A 17,458-nucleotide genomic window follows, 5' to 3' on the forward strand; every position below is an offset into this window, starting at 1 on the left:
TGGTTAAAACATATGGGGTTCTTCGAACTTTATGGACAGCTCAAAAGTGTACACCACCAAAGATAATATTAGTTCTCGTTAAGACTTTGGTTATATCAGTTCTCGTGTATGGTTGTGAAATATTTTATAACTGTGATACTGAAAGCAAGAGAAAACTTCAAGTAGCATTCAACAGTGCTCTGCGCTTTATTTACAATCTGAGGAGATTCGACCATATTTCACATTTGGAAGAAAATGTATAAGGCATGTCATTTTTTAATTATATGAAGTTTCGTACCATGTGTTTGTTATTTTCAATTCTTAAAACTATATGCAGCCGTCACATCTTTTTGATAAAATCCAGATTTCTACATCCAAAAGATCTGCTTGTTTGATTTTACCACATTTCACCTGCCTTACATCCGAGAAACAATTCTTTATCTCAGCTATACGCCTTTGGAATACAATTCCGCGTAACTTGAGAGAACTAAGTGACAAGCAACAATTTGTTGACGAGTTAAGACTGTATTTTATTAACCAAAGCAACTAGCTAACTTTCACCCCCAAACCCGCTCCCATTTACCCTTATCAAGCAACTTCAACTTTAACTTTTTTATACTTGGAATAACGTAATGTTACTATGATTAATTTGTTTTATGTTTTATTTATTTTTATTTTTTTATTATTTTGTTATCTTTTAATTATTTTTTGTTATATTGTAAAGCTTTGTAATTTAAATATTTTTAATTTATTTCTTACTGTGAATTGGAATATAATAATAAATAAATCAAATCTAATGATTGAAGGTAAAACAAAATTTTTTAAGTTTAGAAATTTTATGATTCGAGAAACAAGTTGAAACAGCATCAGCAACAACGGCAGCCATTGTTTTAGTACCAATGTATTTAAATCATTAAACACTGATTATTGCTGCTTTGCTAACAGCTTTTGCATAATTTTTTAAAAATAATTTTTCAATCTCAAAATTCAATTATCAAACCGAATGGTAGCGCGCCTGACCGCGCGTCCATTGTGTTCAAGTTGTTACCTAAGTTGTTTATGTACCAACGACCTTAGAATTCGGAATATTCCGATTCATAAAAACGAATGCAAAAGCGAACGAACCTTTTTGGTTCTAAATTTCGGAGTTGGATTCGCATAAACATGAACTGGCTAAATTATTTCTTGTCTGCTTCCAAAACTAAATTTATTTGTTGATTTGATAACTTGATAGGCGAATTTTGAATTGAAAGTTAATTAATGTTTTTTCCGACTTCTCTTAATGGGGATGGGAGTCTGCACCAAAACAAATGGATTCAAAGCAGTTACTTTTGGTGTTATTTTATTTGTGCTATTGAATGTGTTATTTAATTATTTCAGTAGTGATGCTGATGATACGTTTTCTTTTTCCAAATTAAGGTTCAAACATTTAAATAAAGTCCCCAATGTCAACAATTATTTAATTTATATGTTTTATAATTCTTCTACAGCGTTAAAAGAGTAACAATTTCTAGTAGTCACTTATACAATGGATCAGGGGAGTCGCTAGTTCACAACATCAATGGCTCTGGACAAAAAACAAACCCGCCGGAATCGGAATTCAATATCTCTGATTCCAATGATACTCCGGCTCCCCGAGTGATACTAAATTCGAAAACATGGGCCAAAATATCGGTGGAAAATAAAACCAATAATTCCAACACTACACTTCCAATTTGCAAGGATCCTAAGCCAAATGCTGGTAAGTTCACCTTAAACATAAATGTCTACGTACAGGTATATGGGTATATTAATCAAAGAAGACCTTGAATGGTATTTTGTGCATAGATACTAATGTTAAACTATCTACGTCGTCTCTAAATTGTATCTAACCGGTTTTCTAATAAGAATTAATCCACAAATTTAATCAAATAAAAACTTTCTCTGTTGTTTTTTTAAGAAACATGATACCTAACACTGAATCTTAATTATGCCACCGTGTCGACTGTAAGTGGGGCATGAGCCTTAAGGAGTGAACTGAATTGGTTTAAATTTAGTTCAGCTTCTATGCGTATTGTGTATGGCGAAATTATAATTATATAGGTTTGTGTAAGCTTCAAGCAAATCTTTAAACACCTAGTGCTATGTCATCTTGCCCAAACAAATGTGTTTCTATCAAAGATTCCTTGATCTTAGTTAGTTTGTGGATTAGGCTTTAATCTAAACAAAAATGTAAAGCCATCTAAAGGGGCATAACATTTTATTGATATCAGAATTTATATGGGTTCAGTTTCCTTGCCGTTAAAAACTAGAGGTTCGATATTTACTATTTATCGATATTTCTATTCAAACAAAGAGCAGCTACATAGGTTGCGAACTATATTCTAATCGCATGGGCAATTTCAGGTGCATTCTGCTAACCACTATAATTTCTTTACGAAACGTAAGCTAAGATTTAAAATATTTTAAGAATATGATGTAACTGATGTCCGCTTAAAACAAAACCATCAATCGTCAAATTGATAGCCTTTTGGTGATATCGCTTTCTATCACATTTATAGTGAAAACAATAATCAAGACGACAATAAACAAATTTATATTCCCCTTAGCCGATTCCGCCCGGGCTTATGTACGTATCTTATCGTTATTTTAGATTACAAATGCTAAATATTTTTTGGAACTATTCTTAAAAGACTTTCAATAACTAATAAAAATAAATATACTTTTCTTATTATAGGTGGTCCAATAAAACCAAATACAACATTGGAATCGCTGGATTTTGTACAGCAAAGACTGTCTTCAACTGTGATGATGGGCGGTTGGTATCGTCCAACAAATTGTATAGCTAAATTTCGCGTTGCAATTATTGTACCCTTTAGGGATCGTTATGCACACTTATCTATATTTCTAAAAAATCTTCATCCTTTTTTGATGAAGCAAAATATTGAATACCGAATATTCGTGATAGAACAAACAAATGGAAAGCTATTTAATAGAGCTGCATTGATGAACATTGGCTATTTAGAGGCATTAAAATTATTACCTTGGGATTGTTTCATATTTCACGATGTTGATTTACTTCCATTAGATGAAAGAAACTTGTACAATTGTCCAAATCAACCGCGACATATGTCAGTAGCAATTGATGTATTCGGTTATAAGTAAGTTTTAAAAGATATTAAAAATATATTTTAAAATATTAATATAAACATTTTTTCCTTAGATTACCATATAGTTCAATTTTTGGAGGTGTTTCAGGAATGACACGTGAACATTTCTCGAAAGTAAACGGATTTTCAAATTCGTTTTGGGGATGGGGTGGTGAAGATGACGACATGTCAAATCGGTAAGTATTTTTATAAAAAACAATATATTTATTTTCTAATAATAAGTGCTTACATTTTATTGACAAATAGTTGAAAAACGTGTAGTACCCGTAGCATGATGGTTAGTGCGTTGGTCTGTCATGGCAAAGGTCTTGTGTTCGATCCCTGCCTATCTATCTTAAGTTTCTTTCACGAGTACTGCCTCTTCCGAGGAATTGACAAATTCTCCAAGTATAATTCTTGTCATGAAAAGTGCTTTCGAAAATTTGCCGTTCGGATTCGGCTTAAAACAGTACCCGCACAGGAATGGTTGGGAGTTGTAAGTCACTAGGCCCTAGTTCTCAACGGACTGTTGCGCCACCTAATTTATTTATTTATTTTATAGTTGAAAAACATTACATTTTTGATTTTTGTTTACTAATCAAATTAACTACATTTGTTGTACTATACATTGGAATAGTACTATCATGAAGAGGAACGAATAGCATGACGCACAGTGGTGCGAGAGCGGAAAAAAGTGCCTTTTCAAACTAGCTGTTCGAATTCGGCTTAAAACTATAGGTTGCCTTCATCCCTGACACCATTACTCGCACACAGAAATGGTTGAATGCAATTTATGAAAGTATTTGTTTCATTTTGATTTGAATTTTGTAAAATGCTCGAATTTTGGAATAGCATGATCGTAAAAGGTAGGAAGGTGTTTAATTTTGTTCGGAAGTTAAAAAAGGTATATCTCTACGCATATTTTTTTAGAGCAATTGTTCGAAATGTCCTCCTCCTGCATTTAAACATGCTCGACAACGTTTTAAAAACTGTCATTTCAAATGTCTGGCATGTCCTGAGCTTCTTATTTCCTCAGCCGCAGTTTCAATTTTCTTCCTAAGTTCAGTAACACTGCGTATTGGCTCCTTTAGGCAACCCCAACATAAAAATCTGGTGGATTCAAGTGCGGTGACCTAGGGGGCCATATTATTGTTCCACCACGACCGATCCATCGCTTGGAGAAAGTTCTGTCCAAAAAACTTCTGACATTTCTTCCATAATGGGCTGGAAATCCATCTTGCTGAAACCACATGGTCTGGAGCATGGCGAGAGGAATATCATCCAATAATAAACAGATTCTGTTTTCCAAAAATTCTAAATAATTATCACTATGATTTGCCCATTTAAAATTCCACACCACAAATTAATTTTGAATTAGTATTGAGATCTTCCTTCTCGTATTAAATGTGGATTTTCTTCCTGCCAATAGTGAATATTGTGCATATTCACATATCCATCTCGTTTAAAGGATGATTCATCACTCCATACAATTTTGTCAACAAAATCAGGATCTTCTCGGCTTTTATCGATCATAATTTGGCAGAACTCAACTCTTTTATGGTAATCCCTCTGTAATAAGGCCTGGACACGCTGCAGGTGAAAAGGGTGCAGGTTGTTCTGTCTTAGAATCCTGTGAACAGTAGATTTGGGTATCCCAGTTGTTCTTTCAATGGCTTTAGTAGAAGTACTTGGATAATTTTCAATTTCCCTCAACACAACTTCGTCACTGATTTGGTGTTGCGGCCTTCCAATCCTTCCACTGCCAGGTATTATACCTTCCATATAAGAATTATGAGGTCTTATAAATACCCGATGGTCAGGACTTAAGCATTTGGATATCTTTCTGCATACTTCCTTGCTGCTGCTCTTGCATTTCCGCCACATTCGCCATAAATAAAATGCATTATAGCATATTCACTTGACATGTAAAACATTTTTAGTTTTTATTTTCTTAAATTATTTCATTTTTTGTGAAATAAATAAGGTAACGCACTTTTATAGCTTAACAACTTGATTGGTTTAAAAATGGCGATAATACAAACAGCCATATTATTTCCGGTTAAAATAATAAAAGTGTTAGTACAAGTATTAGACGTAGTAGTAGTCGTTAAGAAGCGCTGCTTGATAAGGAAAAAGATCGCCATTGCTGCTTGTACTAAACTAAACAAAAATTAGCTTGGGGGTACTCACATGATAAGACTAATTCAATGAATTGTAAACAAGATGTCTTTAGTGATGTAATACAAAATTTCAACAGAAACACATTTTTTCTTTTTATATTTGTTTTTTAAATGGTGACTTATTAAATTAAAATGTTTATAACTTTTGAACCAAACCTAGCTTTGTAATATGTTTTATACCTTTTTGAAAAGTTAAAAAATCAAGCAAGTTTTTAAAAACAATAACCAGTATTGTGTAATATTATTTTTTTAATAAAACTATTTTAAAGTTCGATGGAAAAAATTAAGTTTGATAAGAATATGATTTAAATTACTAATATTTTGTAAAATAGGGCCGAAAATTTAATTTTTTTTAAAGCAACAATATTGAATGTTTATTCAAAATTGTAAAATATTAACATAATATAGTAAAAACAAAAATCATTTGTGGACAGGGTGATTGAAAAACCGATTAAAAGTAGGTGTTTTTGAAAATTTCATTAAAACAACCGTTACTCGAAAACCGTTGAGATGCGGTATAGACAAGTTACCAAATTTTGTTAGGTCATGATCTGACCATTCATCATATACAGTTTGGAGCATTACTTATGGGACACCCTGTATACTGTATGTTCTGATTTACAAGCTTAAGAAAAAATGTTTTTTTTTAACATTTTGATTTAAAAAAAGCGCCAAAAGATACCAAGAAAATAGATTTGCCAGCATATGCTCAGTACATTCATGTTATAGCACAGAAAAAATCATCTGCAGATTCGTGGAGGTGTGGAAGTTATGTTAAAAAACTCCGTCTTGACGGTGGTGTTTAACAAAAAGTTTGATTTCTTCGGTATGAATTGTCAGAATGAACTAGTTAAGCCCATTATTATAAGAAAAAATGTCAAACTTTATTTTAAAAATAAAACAAAATTAATACATTGGACCAGGTCTGAGAATTTCGATTTTTGCGAAACCATTTATTTCTTCCTGGAAAATTGTTGAACTTTGAACTCAATTTTCTTGAAAACAACACACGAAAAATGATATAGTTTTATGATATTTTGAATGATATGACAGAGCTTAATACAAAATAAAGAAACAGATTAGGAATAGTAATTTTTTTTAAATTTTTCTCTAAAAGTTGATGTTATTTTTAAAGTTTTATTGCTTTGTTTTTGTTGTGTATTGCGTAATTTTGTATTACCTGGCTTATTAGAATAAAATCTCTTACCTAAATCTATATATTATGAACACATAGAAAAGATAAATGACAAAAAAGTTAGTATTGAGTTATTAAGCATTTATGTGTCATTGTCATTGTCGATCTTGTAAAACAAGGTACAGGGACAAGTAATGACGGCAACACCTCCACAAGATTTTTTGCAAATCCAATAATGAGTTCAGAAATCACTGGATGTGAATCCCTACTTCGGCGGTTTGCTATTAGCCTTGAAGTAATAACGTTGAATGAAAAATAAGATTAAAAAAAAAATCAAAATCCAAAGTTAAGATTTTACTTAAAAAAACTTTTATTTAAATATAACATCAAAACCCTCAAATAAAAAAAAAAGTCAATAACTTTGTTTTTAATTATTTTTATCCAAGCATGTTTTTATATTAATCTTAAGATTAGTTTAATAGTTCAGATTTAACAGACTTTTTTCCGCTCTTCCATGCAAACATCAAATTTTAGAAAAATGTCAATAACTTTGTTGATAATTATTTTTTTGTATAACCAAATGTTGACCAAATTTGTATAAGACTAATCTAAACATAATGCAAAATTTCATTTAAATTCGTTGAACCGTTCAGAACAAACAGATTTTTTTCCGCTCTCCCATTTTTTTCTAACTGAATAAATCTAAACTTTGTCTATAAAATGCAATTCATACAGTCTTCCCTCAAATACTAAGTAGAAGCTGTATCAATCATCAAAGCATTTAAAACTATTTTTCAACACACACAACAACTTTGTTTCAAAAATGTTCAAGACACATTTAGAAACTATACATCAATACCGCGTCTTTTGCAATCTCATATCTGGAAACTGCTTATCACAAAGAACCGAAAATATTATTATTTAATTAATATTATAAACATTCAACATTTTGAAAATAACCGAAATTGTTTATTGACTGATGTGATATTTGTCAGCTGCATTATTTTTACTTGAAGTAATTTCTAAAAGTATTCGAAGTTATGAAATCGATCGAATGACAATATTCTATCATTCGATCGATTTCACTCGGTTTTGAATTTCATTTCACTAGATTTTGGGAACTTATCTGAATGTGTCTTTTTTGCTTTGAATTGAATTTAGAAAATAAAAAAAAAAGCTTTAAGGGAGAAAAATGTATTGTAGGAGTAAATATAGATAAAGAACTTTTATAGTGTTGGACAGTTTTAGATATTTTTAGGAAATTCTATCTAAACATAATACATATTTTATTGCACATTTTTATTGCTTCTCAGAACTTATTTAAGTTTGGTGTTATGACCATATTAATAATTACCCAACCAATATTACGCAGGAAGAAAACGCAAATATCTTCGCTCAAACTTTCAACCGCAATCATTCAGTGTCTCCTCATTTTAGTGATAACGTAACCGAAAACGTTTTTCGCGAAAAACTCGAAGATTCTGTAAAATTTCATCCCATTACACTTATTCCTAACAACAGTTTAGTAAAAGGCTTGCTTAAAGACCTGAAAATAAAGAAATCTTCTGGAGATGATGGAATTAGCAATCAATTTATTAAAAGCACTGCCTAAAAAAGGTTTAACTTTTTTAACTTTTATCTTCAATGTTTGTATCAAACGCAGTTGTTTTCCTGAACATTGGAAAGTAGCAAAGGTTGTACCTATTGCCAAGGCTGTAAAACCTAAAGATAGCCCATTGAGTTATGGGCATATAAGTCTTCTAAGCAATATTAGTACACTTTTTGAAAAGGTGTTAAAGGACCGACTCCTGCAACAAATTGATGAAAGCAGCAGGTCACTCCACCTCCCACAAAATCCTTAGAATTAAAAAATATGTCAAAAACAATCTTGTTTTAAAAAGTTCGACGGGTCTAGTTTTGTTAGACATAGAAAAAGCCTTTGACACTGTTTGACACGGTGGACCTTATCTTGTTGAATTTTCCACGATATTTTATCCAAATTATTAGGAATTTTTTGAAATACTGAACTTGCGAAATCTTCTTTATTTAATATTTCATTTGGGCTTCCTCAAAGATCTGTTTTGGATCCCATTCTCTTTAACATTTTCTTATCCGATCTTCCTAGGCTTGAAAATACTGAAATTACCATATTCGCGGATGACACTGCCCTTTTTGCATCAAGTGTTTTTGCTCAAGACCAACTTAACTACTTACAGTGTTCCCTTGATTAAAGTCCTATTTACTTAAATAAGTGGAAAATTAAAGTTAATGCTGAAAAATGCCAGGCCATTTGGTCACACGACGACGCAGAAAACAATGTTTTCTCCCACAAACCACACTCAATATTAATACAACCAATATCGTATGGTCCGAAAATTTTAAATATCTTGACATTATACTTAATAAAAAACTCACTTTTCAAGGTCACATATCAAACTCAATCCATAAAACGAAACGAACTCTCGTCTAATCTTACATAATAAAATATTAATTTATAAAAGTATATTTCAGCCAATCCTCACTTACATTAAAAAATTACTGGGGCTTACATTAAAAAATTACAGATATGTTAAAATAAAGTTCTTAAACTAATACTTAATTTGCTTTGTTGCTTTGCTGTTCTACTATAATCCTCTACAAAAGAGTAAAGTCAACCTTATTAAATCCACTCTTTACAAATTACAAGACTACTTTTTCGAGTGATGTTCTTCTTCAGATACTGATCTCATTCAAAACTTACAATAAAAAGTCTTTTCCTAATATTTAGGGTTTATATGCAATACTAGTTTTTAATATGATGTTTTTTTTTCTTGTAGTGTTTACGCTTAAACTAATTTATTTATTATTTTTTCTTTTTATAAAATCTTGTTATTTATGTTATAGTTGTAAAGAAATTTTCTATTTCTTAATCTCTTAAATTGTTGGTCAAATTTAAAATAATGTAAACGAAACTGGAAACTGGAACCCAACTTGATTTAGATTTAAGTTCTTGTGAAAATTTAAATTCTGCTTGAATTCACATGATAAAGTGGTAAATGATTGTCCAATTTAATTTAATTATTATCAAAAACCTATTTTTTTTTCATTTTAGTTCACGTGAACATTTAAATATTAAATTTCACTCAAGAAACTACAGTACCATTTCAAAAGGCCAAGCAAGCAATAAAATTACATTTTAATTTTATTAAAGTGTTTAAGTTCTTGTAAACATTAAAATTCCCGTGTAAATCAATATTTTAAACAAAATACTGAAATACACGAAAAGTTAAACGAATAATGTAAAAATTACAATTTCACCTTTTATATTTTATTTTTACTATTATAAATGAATTATTATTAGAAAACTTATTTTTTAAAGTTAATATTAGAATGTCAGTTGTGACAAACATCCAAAATCATTTTAAAAAATATATGCAAACAATTAAAATGGAACATAAGAAACACTAATGGTATTCGCGTTAACATGAAGTTTCTACAGTACAGTTTCTATATTTTACATTTTTTAAAACGATACCCGTGTTTTGTTGGAAAATCTATCAATAGTATAGTAGGATTTTACACGAATAACAAAAAAAATATTCGCAGTATGGATGCTACCGATAAAAGTTAAAGTAGAATCCTACTACGGATAGGTTTTTGACATTTACACGAGTCGTGAATGGAGCTTATATGTGATTTCGTTTTCATATGTGGGTACGATTGATATACATTTGTATCTCGATGGCAGTGTTCGTTGAGTAGTTTTGTATTTGGAATTGTATATGTGTTTTCCATTGGGGAAAAAAATTAATCTGTTACTGTTGATATTATTTAGTTTTGTTAATAAAAGTGGACTAACTAGGCAAATTTTGCAAAAGAAAACAATAGAAAATTATAATTAAGTTTTGCTATGTTTCCACCATAGGTTTGTATCAGTTTAAATTAAATAAATCTCTTATATGTTTCCACCGCACAAGAAGATTTAAAAATGATTTAGTTTGACAGCACTTTCTAAAATGCAAATGGTGTTTCTTTGTTCCTAATAAAGTGCAAGTGAGATAGTTTGATTCGTGTTAAACAATGAAGAACTAAATAAGAACATCTGGCTACTGCCGATGCGTTTTCTTGGGAATTTTCTACTATACTATTTATAGAATTCCAATAAAAATAGTATAGTAGAATTCTATAAATAGTATAGTAGAAAATTCCCAAGAAAACGCATCGGCATAGTAGCCAGATGTTTTTATTTAGTTCTTCATTGTTTAACACGAATCAAACTATCTCACTTGCACTTTATTAGAAAAAAAGTTACTTGAGTTATTTTGTAGTATACTTCATGATCCGCAAAGTCTAGCTAAAAACATTTTTGTAGCGTATACTAGTCAAAAGTTACACGCTACAAATTTTTGACGAAAAAACAGGAAAACAGAAACACAACAGACCTACCCTCCGTTATAAGCATAATTTAATCAACTGTAAATTTGCAGTCATTATTGTTTGCAGTTATATCAGGGCTATCCTACAGATAAGACATACATTTGTGCTTTGCAGTGTACATTATAGTTATTTTAAGTCAGACAATTCCAATAAAAAGGCATTGTAGCTGTTTGAACTTAGTCGATATATAAAAAGCCTTTTTTATCGCCCCTTTTATCACGCGTTAAATATTTTTTTTTAATTGTAAAAATTATCCTATCAATACTTAAATTTTAAAACGTTGCTTTTAAATTTTCAGAAAAATCAAATGAATATAATTGTTTGTAAAACAATACCTATATACTTACAACTAGGTAGGCAAAATAAAATGAACAAATAGATCGCACGATATATCCAAAACTCCAAATTTAAAGTATTTCCTAAATTAAAAAATTGGAAATGGTTGCGCGTTTTTTTTTTTTAAATTAACTGTGTATAAATAACATTTTACAATTTTTTAAATATTTTTGCTATGCATTTATTAAGAGCTCATTAATATAAGTTTTACATTTCAATTTCGTAAAAAATGCTGACACATTTTCAAGATATCGAATTTCAATAAAAGGGATTTTTTTTTTAAATTGAAAATAAAAACAATGACATTTTTGATAATCAAATATTATTAAGACTGCATAATGGCTTGAACAGGTGGTAGGATGCTTAAAAAAAACGTCAATGTCAATGCTACATACTTTATCAAATTTCCATAATCAAAAGAAACAAAGAAGAACTAAAAGTAACGCTATCATTTGTTAAAGTGATGTAACGTGGCTTTTCTAGGTTCATCCCCGCTACTTTTATTGTTTGCCATGCGACTTATTAATGGTCATAACGGAAGTAACTTTAAAAAGGAATTGAAGCCTGATTTGGAATGGCAAATCTGGAAAATGTAATTTGATTCGATTAATAATTACATTTTAGTCCTTGCCAACACCGTTTAAGATATTAGCTAGCCCTAAAATTGTTACTAGCGCGTTATTAAAATTACAGTTTATTAGGGAACACCGGGCAGCTCATGTGAGTTCATAAACTCTACTGGGTATTAAGTATTCTGTTCTGAGTCCATGACTGTGTCTATTGACAAATACTCACTCATATTTGTCTGCTACTTCATCCAATATGTTGGAATTCATTTTCGCAACAACATCATTTCTTGGTGCTGACAGAGAAATGATGATCATGTATGTTATTTTGTAAATCATGGTTGTCTGAATTTCAATTTCGCCTTTATTTGGATTCAGTGGAAATATTTTATATTGTTCTTTTTCATAATTTATTCGCAAATACGGAAGTAAACATTGTATAAGATCAAAGGAACAATTTTATACCGGGGCGAAACGCATTATGAACACTTATGCTGGTTATATTTTAAATCATATTTATAATTTACCCAAATGCTTGATAGTCGATTTTTAATTATTGTTGAAAAGTCTGGGACTTTGTGTTACTACTCTTAATAATTTTTTATTTTCAGGTTAAAGCATGCCAACTTGTTCATATCCCGCTACCCGGTAAATATTGCTCGATATATGATGTTGACCCACCAAAAAGAGAGGGCCAACCCAAAAAGGTAAATATTTAATACAAAAGGGTATCATTTATTTCTAAAAAACACAAAATAAAAACTATTGTTACATTATTTATATATCCTAAGAAATTCCTAAAAGAAGTAAAAAAGGGTAAGAGAGGGTGATTTTTTAAAAGCTAAAAGCTAACAATTTAGAAAAACGCATTAAATTTTTATTTGAATCGATAGTACGGTCCATATAATTTATTGTTTGAAGATTATTTCATGCAAATGTTGACCTTGACTGCGCCTCAAACTGTCCATCAGCTTAGTCCAATTTTTCCTTCCAATATTTCGGCCGGTATCTCACGAATAAATGCTTCAATGTTGTCTTCCAATGCGTCAATTGAAGCAGGCTTATCTGTATAGATATGAGCTTTAACATAGGCCCACACAAAAAAATCTTTAGGCGTTAAATCGCACGATCCAGGCAGCCAATTGACCGAACGTGAAATAAAATGTACACCGAACTCGCCTCTTAATAAGTCCATTGTTGCGCGTGCTGTGTGGCATGTGGCACCGTCTTGTTGAAACCAGATATCATGCAAGTTAAGCTCTTGCAAGTTGAATATCATCTCACGGTAGCGCTCACCATTCACTGTTACGTTAGGATTCACATCATCTTTGAAGAAGTACGATCCAATGATGCCACAAGCCCATAAACCGCACCAAACTGTGACTTTTTCTGGACGCATTGCTAGCCCTTCTAATGCTTTTGGCTGATATTCTCTTCAAAATCGACATTTCTGCTTATTTGCGTACTAATTGATTCAAAAATAAGCTTCGTCGCTGAACCAATAAAATGGAAGAAGCGCGCGATGAACTTTTTTAAAAGAGCACGCATGTTGATAGTAAGATTCAATCATTTCCAAGCGTTGTTCGTTTGTAAGAGGATACATGGTTAAATTATACACCAAACTGATGTAGTTTGACAGTGAAACAAAACACTAAACGTGCGACAGCTTTTTAAACCAAAAGATAATAGCAAACAAATAACCCTGTAGAACAAATTAGATGAATTAATTCGCAAATTTTCAATCACTTACCCATCACAAACTTCAGACTTTTCGATTTGAGTAGCATAACAAATTTTTTGTCTATTCAAAATGTTTTGATTTATAAAATTAAATTCTGGTTTAATTGTTGTAACAAAAAAAGTTTTGTAGAAGCTAGAAAATAAACGACTTTTATTTAACAGTTGAAACTAAAGCATTAAATAGTCCCTTTTGAGTTGTTTTGTGTGTCAAAATAATGTTTTATTATGTATCAATCAGCTCCCAACCGATTAAAAAATCAAAAGTAACCTAAAACACAAAACAAAGTTTAATCATGTCACAGAAGGCTTGACGTTTTACCAGAAAGGTCACATATTGGCCTCTATAAATTAATTGAACTTCTGTCATTCAGGAAAAGTTACTAAATAAAAAAGGAAGGATTGTCGTTGCGTTAGGTGGGGAGGTCGAAAACATGAACTGAAATTCGGGTCAACATCATGACGACTCACCAAAAAATCAAAAAATAATAGAAACATGTGTCTTCATCATATTCCATACACAATATTTTTGTTAGTCTAATTAAGTCTTTTGTCTTTTGTCGTTAGTCTTTCTATATTTTAATCGTACCTTATAATGCTCTCAAATGGCAAAACTGTTTTGTGGAAACAACTTTTTGTTTTCACTTAATGGTAAAAAGTTTGAGGCCTGGAAAAAATAATGGAAATTTTAACTGTTATTTTGACTTCAGTTTTTAATTTATGCAAATAGGGTATTTTATTTTCGATATTAACTATTAATTTTAATAAGTATGGGTCGTAAATTACATTGTACTCATTGGTGGATGAAATTGCAAAAACTTTAAATATTTCAAAGAAAAAAGTATTTGAAACTTTACATTCACACTTAAAGAAGAAACATGAGGAAAAAAAAGCAAACAAACACTTACAGCGTTCTTATTGGAATAACGTTGTGTGGTCGAATGAAACGAAGATCAATTTGTTTACTTCCGATTGAAAAATGTATGTGAGAAGGCCAAAAGACGAAAAGTTTAACTCAAAATACACAAAGAAATACTTTGAAGCACGGTGCGGTGGTGGGAATATAATGATTTGAGGGTACTTTTCAGCATAAGATGTGCGATGTGGATTATGTCCACATATTAAATTCAGTTATGCTGACTGAAATGGATTTGCCAATCCAATAAGAGTTTATGCAGGATAATGATCTGAAGCACCCTTCAAAATAAGCTAAAAAATACTTACAAAAAACAAAAACAATGTTATATTGTTATGGAATGGCCATCAAATTTATTAGCTGAAGATTTAAAATATACGTTACAATGTGTGGAACTATTTCTATTGTTATTTTCTTACTTTTGAGTTAACTGTACTATTACTTTTTTTTTTGTTGTTATGAACAGTTGAATAAATAAATAAATAGCACAAATAAAAAGATAAATAAACGAACAATTTTAAATAATGGAACAAAAACACAACAAAGTTAAAACTAATATCACAATTTATCACTTCTTATGGCAACAGTATACAGCGAGCTTATGTTGTCGATGTCTTTTTTATGGTTCATCGTCATATTCATTTTTTGCTGTATTCTCAAGCTTTCTAGAGCGTAGCGGGTGGTAGTGCGGTTCTCCTTGTCCAGTATGATAGCATTATCAAAATCAGCCATATGATCGTTGTCATTCATGTGTTGTGAGTTGTGGTTGAAAATTCAAAGGGAATGATATTCCAGGCGAATAGTGGAGTCAGTTATTAATAATAAAAGTGCCACTACAAAATACTCAAAGAATTTGATATACTTTTACCTTTAAGTAAACTTTTACCGTTAAGTAGTACCTGTGGCATGATGGTTAGTGCGTCATGCGAAAAGTCTTGGGTTCGATCCCTGCCTATGCCACCTAAAGTTTTTTTTCACGGGTACTGCCTCTTCCGAGGAATTGACAAATTCTCCAAGGGACCTACAGAAACTGTAGGTCCCTTCCATCCCTGAAAACAGTAATCGCACACAGGAATGGTTGAGAGTTGTCAGTCACTAGGCCCTAGTTCTCAAACGGACTGTTGCGCCACCCAATTTAATTTAATTTTTTTTACCGTTAAGTTCTTTTCTCGCTCAGTGCATTATTTTGACAAAATTTTAATAACATTCCTATCTTTTATCGAAATTAATGACATATTTATGTATTTTTATAACGATAACTATTGTAAATACCAACGATGGTCGTGTGCACCACTGCATCCGATTAACTAATATAAAATATTAAAACAACAATCTATTTTAAAGTGTCAATCAAGAAGTAATATACCTTTGTATATATGATTTTAAAATATTATTTTTTTTACTTGCCTTCACTTAAATAAAAGAATAAATAATTAGTACAAGTTAAAGAAACGGGCCAGAAAGAGTATATGTATTTTCTATTAGAATCACTTTTTCAACGTACACCTATATATTGTATTACGAACAACCTCTACAACTACTGCTTACGTGTCACTTCATAACTAAAATCCAAAACGCACAAGAGCCTGACTGTAAACAAAAAAATAAACTGAACGTAATAACTCCATGTTTTCGCTGAAAACTTGTAGGAAACATGGAATGTGATTGGATCATCTTAAACATGGCTGAGCACGCCAATGAACTATTCTTTATTGGTTTTAGACACCTGCCTCACTACACAACCAAAAGGCAATCGCTTTACAATTTAAACATACATGCTCCTCCTCTTTCTTATCTTCAGATAATTTACTTTCCATCCTGGTTCTTCCAATATGAAATTAAAATATAGCTATCTAAACTTTGAACGAACTAATTGAATACACAAACAATTGTTTTCGTTAAGTGGTAGAGTAGTCCTAGGATGAGTTGTGTCTTTAGATGAATCGCGCGGTTTATTTGACAAATCAATTGGGATTTATATCTTTGAAGACAAACTTAATTTACAGGTGTATTTTTAAATCTTTTATAGGTACTTTTTTAAACAGATTTTGTGCATACAGGAGCAAGTTCGTGCGTTTCAGTCGTGCATTTTATTTATCATTGTTTCTTAATATTATATTTTAAAAAATTGTTGCAATTAAGCAATAAGTTGTTAAAAAGCTATCTGTATAGTTTTTATTTTCGTACTCTTTACAAATACCTTTTTATGTGTTAAAAATAATGATCTCGAAGCTTGTTTCTATTATTATTTCCATCACTGTATATGTACATTGTTTCACTACATAAATATATTGCTGTATTTACCTTGAGTTTACAACTCAAAAAGGTCAAAATCAAATCGCGACCTCTAGATTTGTTTTCATTCGAGATTTTTGTGCGTTATAGAATTTTTGAATTCTAGATCATAAAAACATTTTTTCCAGATTTTTGTCTTTCCAAATTACTACTTTTATTCTGGGTAGCAAATTCTAGAAGGCAATAAACCTTTATAACGTTAAATGGTGAAATTGTTAAGGAAACAAACAAATTTAATTTCAATTGTTTTCAAGTTCATCCGAGAAATTTTAATATTTTGTCCTCGAATGAGAAGTCAGACGACATTAATTGAATATGTATTCGAGATATCTTACTCTGAAATTCAAAAAATTCGAATTCGATCTTTGAAAAATGTTCCTTTGGCCTCCAATAACGGGAGTAAGAAGTTTGCGACTCATGATATCAATATTCTATTAAAAAAAATAATTCTTATCGCTTTTCTTTTTTATTCTTTTTCTAAACAATTGCATTTTTTTTTCAGATATGAGAATCTCGTAAATGGAGTGAATAAGTTCGATATGGACGGTCTTAATTCCATCAAATATGATATTTATAGTTTTAAAGAGTATCCGCTTTTTACTTGGTATTTATCAGAACTCAAGATGTCGGATCAAAGATGATGCAGTAAATAAGCGCTTAAATACAAAACATTCCTTTTTAAATTATAGCTAAAGTACCAAGTTGTAAATATGAAATCATTTGTTGTTTTAATATAAAATAAATCGTTATTTCATTCAGTTAAATTAACT

The 17,458-nt window shown here is 30.8% G+C and overlaps 1 protein-coding gene across 1 annotated transcript; it reads left to right on the forward strand.

Annotated features, from left to right (window-relative positions):
• The first annotated feature begins 1,125 nt into the window (after window positions 1-1,125).
• On the forward strand, window positions 1,126-17,452 carry LOC129949106 (beta-1,4-N-acetylgalactosaminyltransferase bre-4). The gene is made up of 6 exons (XM_056060354.1): window positions 1,126-1,398; window positions 1,470-1,720; window positions 2,696-3,119; window positions 3,182-3,304; window positions 12,352-12,447; window positions 17,191-17,452. Exons 1-6 carry the CDS (start codon window positions 1,262-1,264, stop codon window positions 17,327-17,329), a joined length of 1,170 nt encoding a protein of 389 aa, XP_055916329.1. The 5' UTR covers window positions 1,126-1,261; the 3' UTR covers window positions 17,330-17,452.
• The last annotated feature ends 6 nt before the right edge of the window (window positions 17,453-17,458 follow it).

Source organism: Eupeodes corollae, chromosome 3 (genome assembly GCF_945859685.1).
Source record: "Eupeodes corollae chromosome 3, idEupCoro1.1, whole genome shotgun sequence".
In the NCBI taxonomy this organism is placed as follows: Eukaryota; Metazoa; Arthropoda; class Insecta; order Diptera; family Syrphidae; genus Eupeodes; species Eupeodes corollae.

Coding starts and splice junctions, on each gene's coding strand:
- LOC129949106 (XM_056060354.1), top strand. CDS start 1,262: ATGGGGATGGGAGTCTGCACCAAAACAAATGGATTCAAAGCAGTTACT. Junction 3,120..3,181: donor ATTGATGTATTCGGTTATAA/GTAAGTTTTAAA, acceptor TTTTTTCCTTAG/ATTACCATATAGTTCAATTT. Junction 3,305..12,351: donor GATGACGACATGTCAAATCG/GTAAGTATTTTT, acceptor TTTTATTTTCAG/GTTAAAGCATGCCAACTTGT.